The sequence below is a fragment of the Nicotiana sylvestris genome, chromosome 6 (genome assembly GCF_000393655.2).
Source record: "Nicotiana sylvestris chromosome 6, ASM39365v2, whole genome shotgun sequence".
Classification (NCBI taxonomy): Eukaryota; Viridiplantae; Streptophyta; class Magnoliopsida; order Solanales; family Solanaceae; genus Nicotiana; species Nicotiana sylvestris.
The window spans coordinates 27,388,553-27,403,163 of NC_091062.1; the positions used below are offsets into that span (position 1 = coordinate 27,388,553).

Sequence of the window (14,611 nt, forward strand, 5' to 3'; positions counted from 1 at the left end):
AGTAACTAGCAACAGAGCTTGTGCACCAAGCTCACAAAGGATACGAAAGGGTCAGGTGAATGCCCCCTTTCCCAAACGTAGCAACACTTTCCACTCGTTAATAAAAGTTTGTTTAGTTTAAAAAAAATGGCATCAGAAGAAATACTTAATGAAGATTATTGTTATATTTGTGATGTAATACTGAAAACAAATAAATAACACAAAATGTTTTTATCACAATTCTTCAAAGATTTGTCAAATCATACAAATTAAAATATTAAATCTTTTTATCAATTGTGAGATCTGGGAATAAAGAAGTTGGCCTTCTAACAGTGACAAGAAAACTAATAAATAACAATATGAAATTTAAAATGGACTGATATTAAATTAATATTTTATGACAAATAAATTAGTATATTAATTTGATATTAGGACTTCCTCACAAAATTTTTATTGATAAGTTACAGTTATATTTACCATATGAAAGTTTCTCCGATATCAGTTTCCTTGGACCTATGTGTTATCGGTGTTATTGGATCTTAGAACTCACGAAAATTTTAGTTAATAAGTGAAAATTTTAGTTGATAATCGTTTTTCGTTTGATAAATTAGCTGTCACACCCTTTTTTTACCTCCCAAAAGATATGTAGATGTTATGGATTGTTGTGAGTTAAAAGAGTTTTTCCATTTGAAGTGACAAATTTAAGTAGGAATTATTTTATTTATAGAGTCGCCACTTGAAATTAATTTTTTGGGTGTTCCAAGTCACCTTTTATTTGAATTCTTACTCAAAGAAAGGTTTGACTCTATTTTTAATGGTCCGCAAAAATAATATTCGGGTAAGGAATTATGTTGACCGGGGAGAAGGTCTAAGGCATCCCCCGAATCTCGTGGTTCTAGCATGGTCGCTTGAATTAATTTTGGATAAACTGTGCTTTATTGGTTTCCATTTTATCTCTGTTCGCTTTTATTAGTAAAATATGAAATTACCGTTGAAACGAATGTCACGACCCTAAAACTGACCCGGTCGTGATGGTATGAAACTAGGTTAGCCAACACAATTCCCGAATTAACCATTATTCAATAAAAGTCATTTAATTAATCAAATATCTCATAATGTAAGTCTAAATGAACAATGCAGAATAAATACACAAGCCCGACATCTGGGTGTCACAAGTCACGAGCATCTACTAAGGTCAGAATACAACGAAGAATCTGAAAAACATACTCAAAACAATCTAAGGAAGATAAGAGAGAGAAGAGCAGGGCTGCGAACTCCGATGACTTTGCCACTGAACAATCAACACCCGCTACCGGGTTCAGAAATACCTGAATCTGCACACAATGTGCATGGAGTAATGTGAGTACGCTAACTCAGTAAGTAATAAAAGTAAATGAAAGCTGAGTAGTAAGAAAATATGTAAACCACGTCATAACGCTACAGCAAATTCAATACATTTTCAAAACAGTACAGAAATCATTTACTTCATAAATCAAGCTCAGTTTCAGTAAAACCTTTTAAAACAACTTTTAATAGTTTCAAACGAGTGATAAAACAATGAGTAAAAATGATAGAAACATAAACAGCCTCTCAGGCAAAACATGTACCATAAACCGCTCCTCGGTCATAATATTAATAGAACCAGGCCCTCGGGCTACCTCACAATCACTCGCAATCAGCCCCTCGGGCATAACATGAATCAAGAACCGCCCCTCGGGTAAAACATGGATCAAGGACAGCCCCTCGGGAAACAACAACAACCACTCGGGCTACATTACATTACTCACATTGGGTACCTGTGCTCACTGAGGTGTGCAGACTCCGAAAGGGCTCCTACAGCCCAAGCGCTATAACAAGCCATCTCGTGGCATAATCAAACAGGCCCTTGGCCTCATAACAAGACACCTCGTAGCGTAACAAATTAGGCCCTCAGCCTTATAATCATGAATCAGTAATAACCTGTTGCGGTGCGCAAACCGATCTCATATTATCTTCACAGCATAGGCCCTCGGCCTCACTCAGTCAGAAATCTCTCAGGCCACTCGGGCAACAGTAAAACATGATGCTCAGCCCAAAATATCATTTAAAACATCAAAACGGAGTAAATATGGCTGAATTATAAAAACAGTAGAATACAACACGACTGAGTACAATTATGAAGTCAAAACAGTGAGGAATAGCAGCAAAAAGCCCATAAGGGTCCAAAACAGTTGGCACAAGGCCCATATATGGCATTCAGCCCAAAATATGGTAATGATTTCCAAAAAAAACACAATGACATTAAATAAGTTTTAATCAAATACGCGACTTAACAGCCGTAACGGACGGACCAAGTCACAATTCCCAACAGTTCACAGCCCCATACTCATCATCTAGCATGTGTGTCACCTCAAAGTAACACAACGATGTGAAATCCGGGGTTTCATACCCTTAGGACAATATTTACAATCATTACTTACCTCAATCCGGTCCAAACTCTGGCCCGCGATGCCTTTGCCTCTCAACTCGACCTCCGAATGCTCCAAATCTAACCAAAAATATATTCATACCATCAAAATATACTAAGGGAACAAAGCCCACTTGAAAATAACCAATTTACACCAAAAATCCCGAAATTGGCCAACCCGACCCCCTGGCCCACGTCTCGGAATTCGATAAAAACCACAAAATTAGAATCCTTATTCTCTCACGAGTCTACCCATAATAAATTCATCAAAATCCGACCTTAATTGCCCATTCAAATTCCCAAAAGAATTCTCAAACTTTTCTTCCATTTTTCCCCAATTTCCACTCTAATTTCTAAAATTAAAAGATAAAATTCAAGACTAAATCATGGAATTAAACCAAATATGAGTGGAGAATACTTACCCCAATTACTCCACTGAAAATCTCCTCAAATTTCACATTCTCCCGAGCTCTCTAATGATTTTTGTGATATTGGATTTAAACCCACAATTTTAAATATAATCTGACTGCCCAGTTATTTCTTCTACGCGAATGCGGCGGTCCTCTCGCGTTCGCATAGGCTAATCTCGCCTGCTTCAAAAAATGCTCTTCACAAACGCGTCCACAGCTTCGCGAACGCGAAGCTTTACCAACTCACTCCTTTGACATGCGAACGCATAGACTAAAGGGACCTGGGGTCCCAGCTGCCACTACCCTTCGTGAACACAGCCAATTGAGTGTGAACGCATAGAACACTTTACTCAACCTCCGCGTTCGCGTTCTCTTCCTTGCGAATGCATAGAACAAATTCCTCAGCTTCCACATTTACTCTTCATGAACGCAGGACCGAACCGCGAATGCGATGAACAAGAATTTTCTGCAACAATACCAGAAAATCTGCCAAGTCCAAAGTCCAAAAATTGATCCGTTAACCACTCGAAACACACCTAAGGCCCTCGGGATGTCAACCTAACATGCCAACATATCCCATATCATCATTAAAACTTCTTCCAACCCTCAAAACAACATCAAAACATAAAATCAACCACGGATTCAAGCTTAAGAAACTCCAAAAACTTCCCAAATTCCGATTTCGATCAAAAAGTCTATCAAACCTTGCCCGAATGACCTGAAATTTTGCATATACATCACAAATGACACAACAGACCTATTTCAATTTCCAAAATTCCATTCCGAACCCTATATAAAAATCTCCGCTACCAACCGGAAAAATACCAAAATTCTAAATCACCAATTCAATCCTAAATTTACCACAAACCTCCAAAATACATTCCGGATGCGCACCCAAGTCCAAATCACCTAACAGAGCTAATCAAATCATAAATATCCAAATCCGAGATCGAATACTAAAAAGTCAAAACTTGGTCAAAACTTTCAAATTTTAAGCTTCAAACTGAGAACTGTTCTTCCCAATCCATTCTGATTACCTTGAAAACCAAAACCGACAGTTTACATAAGTCATGATACATCACACAGGGCTAGTCATGTCCGAGATTTGGCAAGCGAAGTGCAAAAGCTCATAACGACTGGTGGGGTCGTTACAACAAATTACGTGTGTGAATCCGCATTGTTTATTGTGCCAAAATCATGTCACGCATACGTGTACACAAATAACATTTTATTATTTGTTAAGATTATATGGCCAAAGTCGCGGGAACATGTACTTTGATTTATTTGTGGGATCATAACTATGTCACGCGAACATGTACATAATTATGATAATTTACTTATTAATACGCGCCTAAAACATACTAGCGATTATTAAGAATTGTTTGCCAAATTAGTTTTGAGATTATTGCAAGGCATAAGTTATGGAATTAGATTGTGGAAGAAGTGTTGCCCTCTAGTGGCACTAAGAATTTTAGAGTCGCTTAGATCAAGATTGCAACTCAAAATTTTGCCTAAATTTATTAACGTACAATTGATTAGACCCAATAACTTTATAAATTACTGCTATAAGATATGGTGACTACATTAATTTTTAATGCCTAATCCGAATTATATAATGATTAAGGGGCCACTCATTCTTCTTTTAATTTGGGGCAAATTCTATTCTTTTTAATCTCAATTAGCAAACATAGCCCATTATTTATTCTGTCTTGGATTGCTTTAACTAACTAACAACACATATTCTGCCTTAAATTCTTATCCATCGGCTTTAAAGATTCAGTAATGAAATTAACTGAAATAAATCAATACAACAAAACATATCTAGTTAATTTTATCAAACTAATAACAAATAAAATAGAAAAATATAATATGAAAGATGTCTACAAGAAAATTAGTAAAGAAACAAACAAAGCACTCAAGTAAAGGAAACCAACACACACAAATTTGAGAAGAAAATAATAAAAATCAAAGGGAAACAAGAAGATAGACCTTTATTCCTGAAATTTTTTCTCTGATGTATACAATGATAATGAAACCAAAGCTCCAAAAGCAGAAATCTTTCAACGAGCTATCAATTAGAACCTCGAACCGGCAAACTCGAATATCACCTCACTCTATCGATGGTTTCAGGAATGATATTCTACCTGTTTCTATGAAGTTATTTTGGCTGGAATTTCGTGTTAAAGGGTGGTGAAGTGGGGCTATTCTATGACTGATTTTTTATGGTTAAAGGTGATGATTTCCCGCAGCGTTTGGTGCTATTTTTAGCTGCTTTTGGAGTCATTCTTAGCTGGTTTTTGAGTTGTTTTTGTACAGGTTTACATGGCTTTTTCATGGCTGATTTTTGTAGCAACTATAGAGGGTTTTGTTGGTGGATGTTTCGCTGGTATTTCAGCAGTGTTTTGGAGTCATTTTAGGGACAGTTTTCAGCTCATTTTTGGAGCTGAAATGGGTGGCTTTGGAGGTCGTTTTGGGGCTATTTCACAGCTGGATTTTGCTGCTCTTTGCAGGTGGGTTTATTGCTTATTATTACCTTAATTTTGTTGCCTTTTTGTCTATTTCTGCAGCTGGTTTTACTGCGATTTTCATGTGGATTTTGAGGGTTTTTATGGGGTATTTTGGGGTGGAGATGAAGCTGGGCTTTAAGGTTTTTGGAGATGGAGCTTGAGGTAGTGAAGCTGACGAGAGAGTGGCCAATGCTGCTCTCTGTAGTGCCTTTCTCCCCCCAATTTTCTTTATGTGTTCCCCCTTTTTTCTTGTGTGTTTTGTGTGTTTTTATAAAAGAGATGAGAGAAGAAATCAGTTGGAGGGAGACGAGGGTGTGAGCTGTGTGTGCAGATGATGGAGGAGGATAGTGGGGATGTGAGTGGTGGACATGAGTGGGGAAAGTGGGAAGTGGGGTGGGGGGAGGTCAGAGTGTGAGTGAGAAAGTAGAAAGTGAGGTATTGGGGAGATGAATGAGAAAAAATTCAAGTATAATAAAAAATTAGGTGCTCACAACATGCCCCTCTTTGCTTGGAAAAATGAATAGTTTTTAGGTAAAGACAAGATGAGCCATGTGACTAATTTTTGACCAAACCGTTATTCAAAAGGAATAGAACTAAAAGATATGGTGCAACCAAGTCCTGATTTTGGACAGCCTACATATCCCGGGTTATAAGGGAATCAGGTCGTGCGTAGTTCAAGCAGAATGATGAGTTGAGGAGTCAAGTGAGGTTCCGTCAAGGCTCCGGTTTGTAGTCTTGTTATTACATCAAAATCAAAAGAATCGAAATAAGCATATAAGCAATGAGTTACAAGATTCAAATCTATAAGTCATCTAAAACTTGATCTTGAGTCTTGACTAATTCTTCATGCAGACTCTGATCTGAACCTTGATGCTTGCTAGCTTCAGGTGCTAGTTCATTCTTCTACAACTTCTTCTAATCAAAACAGGAAATGTAATGTTCATGACTTCAGTCATGTCTTGAGCAATCCACATTTTTTCATCCACTTCTGCATTTTTGATTCACTTCTTTTTCTTTTCTTTTCTTTATTCTTGATTGAGAATTCTTCTTTTGGTCATCTCGAACCCCGTGCCTTGAGGTAAAACCTGCTCAGATACCAAAACAAACAAACGAACAAAACTTTTCTGCCCCAATTTTCACAAGTAAAATTTTGTGAGTTATTTGTAACAAAACTCTATATTACTTCATTATTAAGAGCAATAAAAGGTCTAGACTGGTGTACCTTAAAAAATATGATTCTTTGGGAATGGTATACCCTGATTGTCTAGGTGGTGCCTCAACTAAGGATTGGTGTACCTTATGTTGGGAAAATGCGATGAGGGAATAGTGTACCCTGTACTAGTAAGGAGACTTGATAAGTAAGGATTTTGACTACTTATTTGTGCTCTTTTACTTTCGTTTTAGACCAAATTACTTAAAAGTATTCCCGAAAACTAATGAAATGTGCTTGCTTGCAGGAGTGTTAGAATGAGCTAAACAGCTGAAAATCAACTCAAGAAGGAGTAATTTTGGACAAGGACCATAACAAGGACAAAAGGGCACAATGCGGACCATAAAATACTGAGTGGGGCCGCAGAACATGAAGAGAACCTCTGACAGACTCTCTTTGCAAAGTGCGGACCGCACAATTCTTGTGCGGCTGCAGAAGATAAAGCTCAGATAGATGGGATTTTAGGTCATGAAGAAATTCTTCATGCGGACCGCACCATTATTGTGCAGCCGTATAATCAAGAGCGCGAACGTACTAAAAAATGTGCGATCCGCATAAGTCATCCTTTGCCAAAGTCCAAGGTCATGAAGTGCGAAGCGCACTATTATTGTGCGCCTGCAGAAACAAGACTGCAACCGTACTCATAAATGTGCGGTCCGCAGAAGTTGAAGAAGTGCGGACGCAACCGAGAATTATCTGGCCGTAGAGGTCCAACCTGTCAAGTCAAGTTTCAAAATGCGGATCGCACACAGAATTGTGCAACCGCACAACCTCCGTAGGGGCAATTTTGTCTGATAATTTTAGCTGAGTATAAATAGATTTTTTGTCATTTTTAGGTTACGTTTTGTGCACCTGAGAATAGATATTTGTTTTTATTTACTGTATTGGGTAAAATTGTATTTGTTTAACATTTTAACATTAGATTTTATTACCTTAATCATCTATTATGGATTTTATCTTAGTTTCTTCTTTAATTTTGTCATTTACCATGCGTAGCTAAATTTCTAGCTAAGGTTGTGACCCAACCCTAGTGTGGGTACTTAATGGGTGTTTGATTTAGGGCTTGTTTGTGATTAGGTTAGTATATTTAACCTAGTTCTTGCTTGAAATTAAGAATTAATGGTTGCAAATATTGATTCATGCCTATTTGACTTAGTCTTTACTGGAGAAAGAGAGACTAAGTCTAGGAAAACTTGGCTAACAAGGAATTGGGGTGAACTCAAGAAATTGATAACCCAATTAAAGGGTTGAATCTAGAGATAGTAAGACCAGACTTGAGCATTCATCACTTGTTTTGTGCAATATCCATTTGGACTTGAGAGAGCCAAATTGAGCAAATTCACTCTAACTATCGAGAGGTATAGAGTGGGTAAATGTGTATGAATGCTATATTACAACCCCGATCAATCAAACTTGCCCTAGAGTTTACAATCTGTTAGGTAACTACCTAGGTGGAATTCACGACCCTAGATCTTTTATCAATCTGAATAACAACAACACGAAAAATATTATCTCTTAGCCTTTCAATTCCAAGCATTAGCATAATCATTAGAAGTAGAAAGAAACAACCAAATATGTGGAAGTGCAATCTTGGGCACATCATACACTAGACTAGGTATATACCTAATCTCACATAAAGCTCTTTGTGAAATCGACCCCGACTTGCGTTGGGTATTTATAATTGCATCGACCGCCTTACAATCCCAATTAGTGGTGTGAGTTTTGGCGACATCAATTTTTGATGCTATTGTCGGGGAGCTAAAAACGGATTTAGCTATATTAGGTTTTGTGTGTGATTTGTCTTCTTTTCCTTCCGGTTACTAATTTGTTTTCGTGAAACAATTGTAGGTGATACAATGGCTCTCAATAAAAATGATTCTCTTGGAGACGTGCCATTAAGGGATGACGGGGATGATGACCAAGTTGATGAGGTTCCTCTTGAACCTCAAGGAAATAAACGAGGCTGACCGCCTCAAGATAAATTCTCGTTCCTCCCCTACCTTCTCTAAAAGCGGTGGCACACTGGGTGTTACCGAATAAAGGATATGCAAGTGCCATAGTCCTGTCCCGCATTAGGGCAGAAAATTTTCAAATCACAAATGTCATGCTTACACTGTTAGAACAACGGGGATTCTTCACTGTGGCTCGAATCAAAATGCATACAAGCACTTGAAAGGGTTTGTTGACACTTGCTGGGGGAGCAAAAAAAACCAACGTCTCCGAGGATGCTTTGCTATTGAGGCTATTCCCTTTCTCTCTATGGGGGAAGACATTGGATTGGTTAGAAATGTTGCCAAATCATTCTATCCATACATAGAGTGAATTGGCCGAGAAATTCATTCCAAGTTCTTTTCACCCCGGCATATGACAACAGTTAGGGATGAGATTCTAGCTTTTAAACAAGAACCTAATGAGCCTTTGCATGAAATATGAGAAAGGTACCCTACTATGGTGAAAAAATGTCCGAACAATGACATGACAGAGGCTATGATCTAGCAAACTTTCTATAGGGGGATCAACACTACCAATCAATGCATGGTCAACCAACTTGTCGGTGGGAATTTCATGACAATGCCATATGCGGAAGCTTGTGAGATTCTTGTTGAAATGGAGTATGCTTCATCGGCATGGCAAAGTAGAGCTAATGTTATGCAAGGCGATCCAAATGCGATTCACTTGCACAAGGAATTACACGGTCATGGGCAAGTAATTGCCGAATTTACCACCACAATGAATCAACTAGCTAAAGCGCAACTTCAACAAGTACAAGGTCCCAATCAAGTAAATGCAATGGAAGGAGTGAGTATAACGGTAAACAAGAGAAGGCAAAAAGGTCAACAGGTGCAAAACCGGGTTGAAAATTATGAGCAAGATGATAATGGATTTGATCAAGATGGACAATACAATGAGCAAGAGGAGGAAGTACAATGTGTGAACAACTTCCAAGGGCAAAGAAACAACAATCAAGGCCCAAATAAACAACAATGATGACCACAAGAAAATCAAGGAAATTGGAATTCAAGCAATCAAGGCAATTGGAACAATCAAAACAATCAAGGTGGTTGGAACAATCAAAACAACCTAGGGAATTAGAACAATCAAAGCAATCAAGAAAATCAGAATGGTCAAAATAACCAAGGCAATTGGAGTGGCAATTTCAAGGCTATTGGGGAGGTAAAACCAAGGAGGGTGGAACAACAACAACAACAACAATTGGGGGTCGGGTTTTCAAAGGCCTTCGATATTTCAAAAACCGAGAACTCCACCTCCCTACCCTTCCCAAGGGCCGAGTTCTTCCAACAATGAGATGGGCCGAATAGAAAACATGTTCAAACAAATGATGGAGAAGAATGCCAACTCCGATGCTCAATTAGCCTCTCACAACACTTTGATTCACAATTTGGAAGTTCAATTAGGCCAAATCTCACAAGCTTTGAACACTCATCCTATGGGGGCACTACCAGGTGATACAGTGGTAATAGGAATAATAAGGGACATGCTATGGCCGTGACAATAAGAAGTGAAAAAGGTGGAGATGCAACCACCTCAAATCAAAGAAGAATTGTGGACGATGATGTACTGGTTCAAGAAGATGAAATTACAAGCAATGTGGTTCCATCTAATGAAGAAGTGAGAATTGATATTAATGAAAATGTGGAGGAGACAGAAGAAGAAATGAATCGGTCTAGGGAACACAAAATTGACATGCTGGAGCCGGTAGTGCCAAAGGCTAAGGCACCAATGCCAAAGCCCCCTCCTCCATATCCTCAAATGCTTGACAAGCAAAATAGTGAGAACTAATTCAAAATGTTTATTGATATGATGAAGAGTTTGTTTATTAATGTGCTGTTAGTTGAAGCATTGGAACAAATGCCTGGATATGCAAAGTTCATGAAGGATATGGTAGCCAAGAAGAGATCGATGAATTGTGAAACAATAAAGATGACACATCGAGTGAGTGAAATTGTGCACTCAATGGCTCCTAAATTGGAAGATCCAAGTGCTTTCACAATCCCATGTACAATTGGAAGTGCCAACTTTGCCAAAGCATTATGTGATCTTGGGGCGAGTATCAACTTGATGACCTAATCGGTGTTCAAATCTTTGGGAATTAAGCAACCAAGACCCACATCTATGAGGTTGCAAATGGCGGATCGTACAATGAATAGACCTTTAGGTATTAGTGATGATGTATTGGTTCGTGTTGACAAGTTCATCCTCCCAGCAGACTTTGTGATCCTTGATTGTAAAGTGGACTATGAGGTGCCTATTATTTTACGTAGACCTTTCCTTGCTACGGGGAAGGCTCATGTTTATGTGAAAGCCGGTGAGCTCACTTTCCAGTTAGGTGGTGAAAAGGTAGTCTTCCATGTGTGCAAATATATGAGGCAACCAAATAGCAATGAAGTTTGTTCATTCGTGAATTTGGTGACCGATGTGATAATTGATAATGCTAGTGCCACAATTAATGTTGAGGATAATTTGGAAGCCGTGTTTCTCAATCTTGGTGATGAGGAGGAGAATTATGGCTATGTGGAATGTGTGAATACATTGCATGGGATGAGGTCATATAATTATGAACCCCGCAAGCTATCTTTGGATCTTGAAAACCGGAAGACTCCTCTAACAAATCCCTTAATCGAGAAGCCTCCTACTTTAGAGTGAAAGCCATGGCCTCCATATCTCTAGTATGAATTCCTTGGCCCTTCTTCTACTTTACCGATTGATCTTTCTTCTTATTTGACTAACATGTAGGTTGAGTCCACATTGGAGGCGCTACAAAGGATGAAGTGAGCAATTGGATGGCGGATATTCGGGGTATAAGCCCCGCATTTTGCATGCACAAGATTATTTTGGATGAGGGCGCCAAACCCTCCGTTAAACATCAAAGAAGGCTAAATGAAGCAATGCAATAAGTGGTCAAGAAGTAGATAATCAAGTGGTTGGTTTCCATGATTGGTTTCCAGGGTTGATTACCCTATTTCCGATAGTTCATGGACTTCTCTGGTGCAATATGTCCCAAAGAAAGGGGGCATGACTGTGGTTACCAATGACAAGAACGAGTTGATTCTTACAAGAATGGTGACTAGATGGAAAGTGTGTATGGTCTATCGCAAGCTCAACAAAGTTACAAGAAAAGATCATTTTCCACTTCCCTTCCTTGATCAAATGCTTGATAGGTTTGCCGGTCGTGCATTCTGTTATTTCCTCGGTAGGTATTCCAGCTATAATCAAATTCTTATTGCTCCGGAGGATCAAGAAAATACTACTTTCACTTGTCTCTATGGTACTTTCACATTCTCGTGGATCCCTTTTGGGTTATGCAATGCACTGACGACTTTTCAATGGTGCATGATGGCTATTTTCACCGACATGGTGGAGGATATTCTTGAGGTCTTCATGGATGATTTTCCGTGGTTGGGAATTCTTTTGAGGATTGTTTGAATAATTTAGATAAGGTCTTGGCAAGATGTGAAGAGACAAATTTGTTGTTGAATTGTGAGAAATGTCACTTCATGGTCGAGGTAAGCATAGTCCTTGGCCTTTCAAAGCATGGTATTGATGTCGACAAGGCCAAAATTGAGGTGATCTCCACACTTCTTCTCCCTACATCCGTGAAGGGAGTGAGGAGCTTCTTGGGTCATGCGGGGTTCTATCGCCGATTCATCAAGGATTTTTCCAATGTGGTGAAGACCTTGTGTAAGCTTTTGGAGAAGGATGCCAAGTTCCATTTCACCAAAGATTGCATGAAGGCATTTGAATTGCTCAAGTTCAAATTGACAACATCTCCTATTATCACCACATCGTATTGGAGCTTGCCTTTTGAGCTCATGTATGATGCAAGTGATGTGGTGGTCGGAGCAATTTTGAGGCAACGAATCAACAAAATCTTCCATCCAGTCTACTATGCTAGCAGTAACATGAATGATGCCCAAGTCAATTACATAGTGACCAAAAAAAGAGCTACTTGCTATTGTCTTTGCTATGGAGAAGTTTTGACCGTACTGAACGGGTACAAAAGTGATTGTCCACCAATCTTGCGGCGCTTTGATACTTGATGAGTAAGAAAGATTCTAAGGCAAGGTTAATGAGGTGAGTGTTTCTTTTACAAGAGTTTGATCTAGAGATCCAAGACCAAAAAAGTAGTGAAAATTAAGTGGCGGACCACTTGTCTCAATTGGAGGAGGAGGGGAGGCTATATGACGACCTTGAGATCAATGATTCCTTCCCCGATAAGCAATTGCTAGCAGTTTGAAGACCAGGATGTCATGGTTCACCGACTTAGCAAATTATCTCATAAGTGGCACTGTACCAAATGAGTTCTCTTCAAACCAAAGGAAGAATCTCAAATGGGATTGCCTTGATTATTATTGTGACGAGCCATATCTTTTTTGGATATGTACAGATGGTGTGATTTGATGATGTGTGCCAGAGGAAGAACAAATGGGAATTCTGGAGGCTTCCCACTCTTCACCTTATGGTGGTCACCATGGTGGAGCTAGAACAACAATAAAGTGTTGAGTTGTAGGTTCTATTGGCCTACTCTCTACAAGGACACTAGTGATCTTGTCAAGCATTGTGACAAATATCAAAGGGCCAGTGGGGTTTCTAAGAAGAATGAGATGCCACTCACCACCATCTTGGAGATTGACATCTTCGATGTGTGGGGAATTAATTTCATGGGACCGTTCGTGAGCTCTTGTGGGAACACATATATTCTTGTTGCAATTGATTATGTGTCTAAATGGGTTGAGGCACTTTGCCAACAATGAAGCAAGGAGTGTGGTGACATTTTTGAAGAAGAACATCTTTACAAGATTTGGCACTCCAAGGGCTATCATAAGTGATGGGGGTTCGCATTTTTGCAATAAGGCTTTTGATACCTTACTCACAAATTACGGGGTCACTCACAAAGTCTCGACCCCTTATCATCTTCAAGAAATTGCACAAGTTGAAGTCTCCAACCGGGAGATCAAAAGTATTTTGTCAAAGACCGTGGATGTCAACTGGATAGATTGGTCAATAAAACTTGATGATTCTCTTTGGGCTTATAGGACGGCCTACAAAACACCGATTTGGATGTCTCCATATCGATTGGTGTTTGGGAAGGCTTGTCATCTTTCGGTGGAACTTGAGCACAAGGCCATGTGGGCATTGAAGAAACTTAATATTGAATGGGATGTCGCCGCCAACTTAAGGGTGGCACAATTGAATGAGCTTGATGAATTCTGATACCATGCATATGCAAGTTCCTCCTTGTATAAGGAGAAGATGAAGTACCTCCATGACAAGTATATCCGGAACAAGCAATTCAAAGAAAGTGATCTTGTGCGATTGTAAAATTCTCATTTACAGATGTTTCCTGGAAAGTTGAAGTCAAAATAGCGTGCCCATTAAAGTTGTTGGTGTGATGTCGTTCGGTGCTTTGGACTTGAAAAATAAGAATGATGAAGTGTTTAGAGTCAACAGGCACCGGGTGAAGCACTATCTTGGAAAAGTTAATGATGGACACATCGTGTTGGTTCTCCATTTTAAATGATTGGTAATCTGCATCGTTCTGCGACGTTAAATTAGGCGCTTCTTCGGAGGCAACCCATGTGTCTTTTTCTTTTTTCTTGTTCTTTTTTATTAGATTAGATCGGCTTTTTTGTGCTAACTAGTTTTGAAGTGTGTGCATTGGAGGGACAATGCATGAAAGATTTGGCTAAGTATTGCAAAAGTGCGGACCACAAACTTATTATACGGACCACACAATCTTTATCGGAATATCCTAGGTGCAACCGTGTCCTGGTTTTGGACAACCTACATATCTCAGGTTACAGGGGAATCAGGTCGTCTGTAGTTCAAGGATAATGGTGGAATGATGAGTTGACGAGTCAAGTGAGGTTCCGTCGAGGACTTGGTCTGTAGTCCTATTATTACATCAAGATCAAAAGAAACTAAATAAGCCTATTAGCTATGAGTTACAAGATTCATATCTATAAGTCTTTTAAAACATGATCTTGAGTCTCGATTGATTCTTCACGTAGACTCTGATCTGAACCTTGATGCTTGCTAG

At 39.0% G+C, this 14,611-nt stretch overlaps 1 protein-coding gene and 1 long non-coding RNA gene across 2 annotated transcripts; one reads left to right on the plus strand and one right to left on the minus strand.

Annotated features, from left to right (window-relative positions):
* Positions 1-1,047: 1,047 nt before the first annotated feature.
* LOC138870514 (uncharacterized) lies at positions 1,048-5,728 on the minus strand. The gene is made up of 2 exons (XR_011400430.1): positions 4,825-5,728; positions 1,048-1,313 (listed from the first exon to the last, which is right to left on the minus strand). It is a non-coding gene; the product is annotated as an uncharacterized lncRNA (long non-coding RNA).
* A 7,559-nt stretch (positions 5,729-13,287) lies between these two features.
* LOC138870395 (uncharacterized) lies at positions 13,288-13,785 on the plus strand. Its single transcript, XM_070148197.1, has one exon. The coding sequence runs from the start codon at positions 13,288-13,290 to the stop codon at positions 13,783-13,785; it is 498 nt and encodes a 165-aa protein (XP_070004298.1).
* Positions 13,786-14,611: the final 826 nt, after the last annotated feature.

What these genes read in the sequence shown, in the direction of transcription:
- LOC138870395 (XM_070148197.1), top strand. Translation starts at nt 13,288, where the DNA reads ATGTGTCTAAATGGGTTGAGGCACTTTGCCAACAATGAAGCAAGGAGT.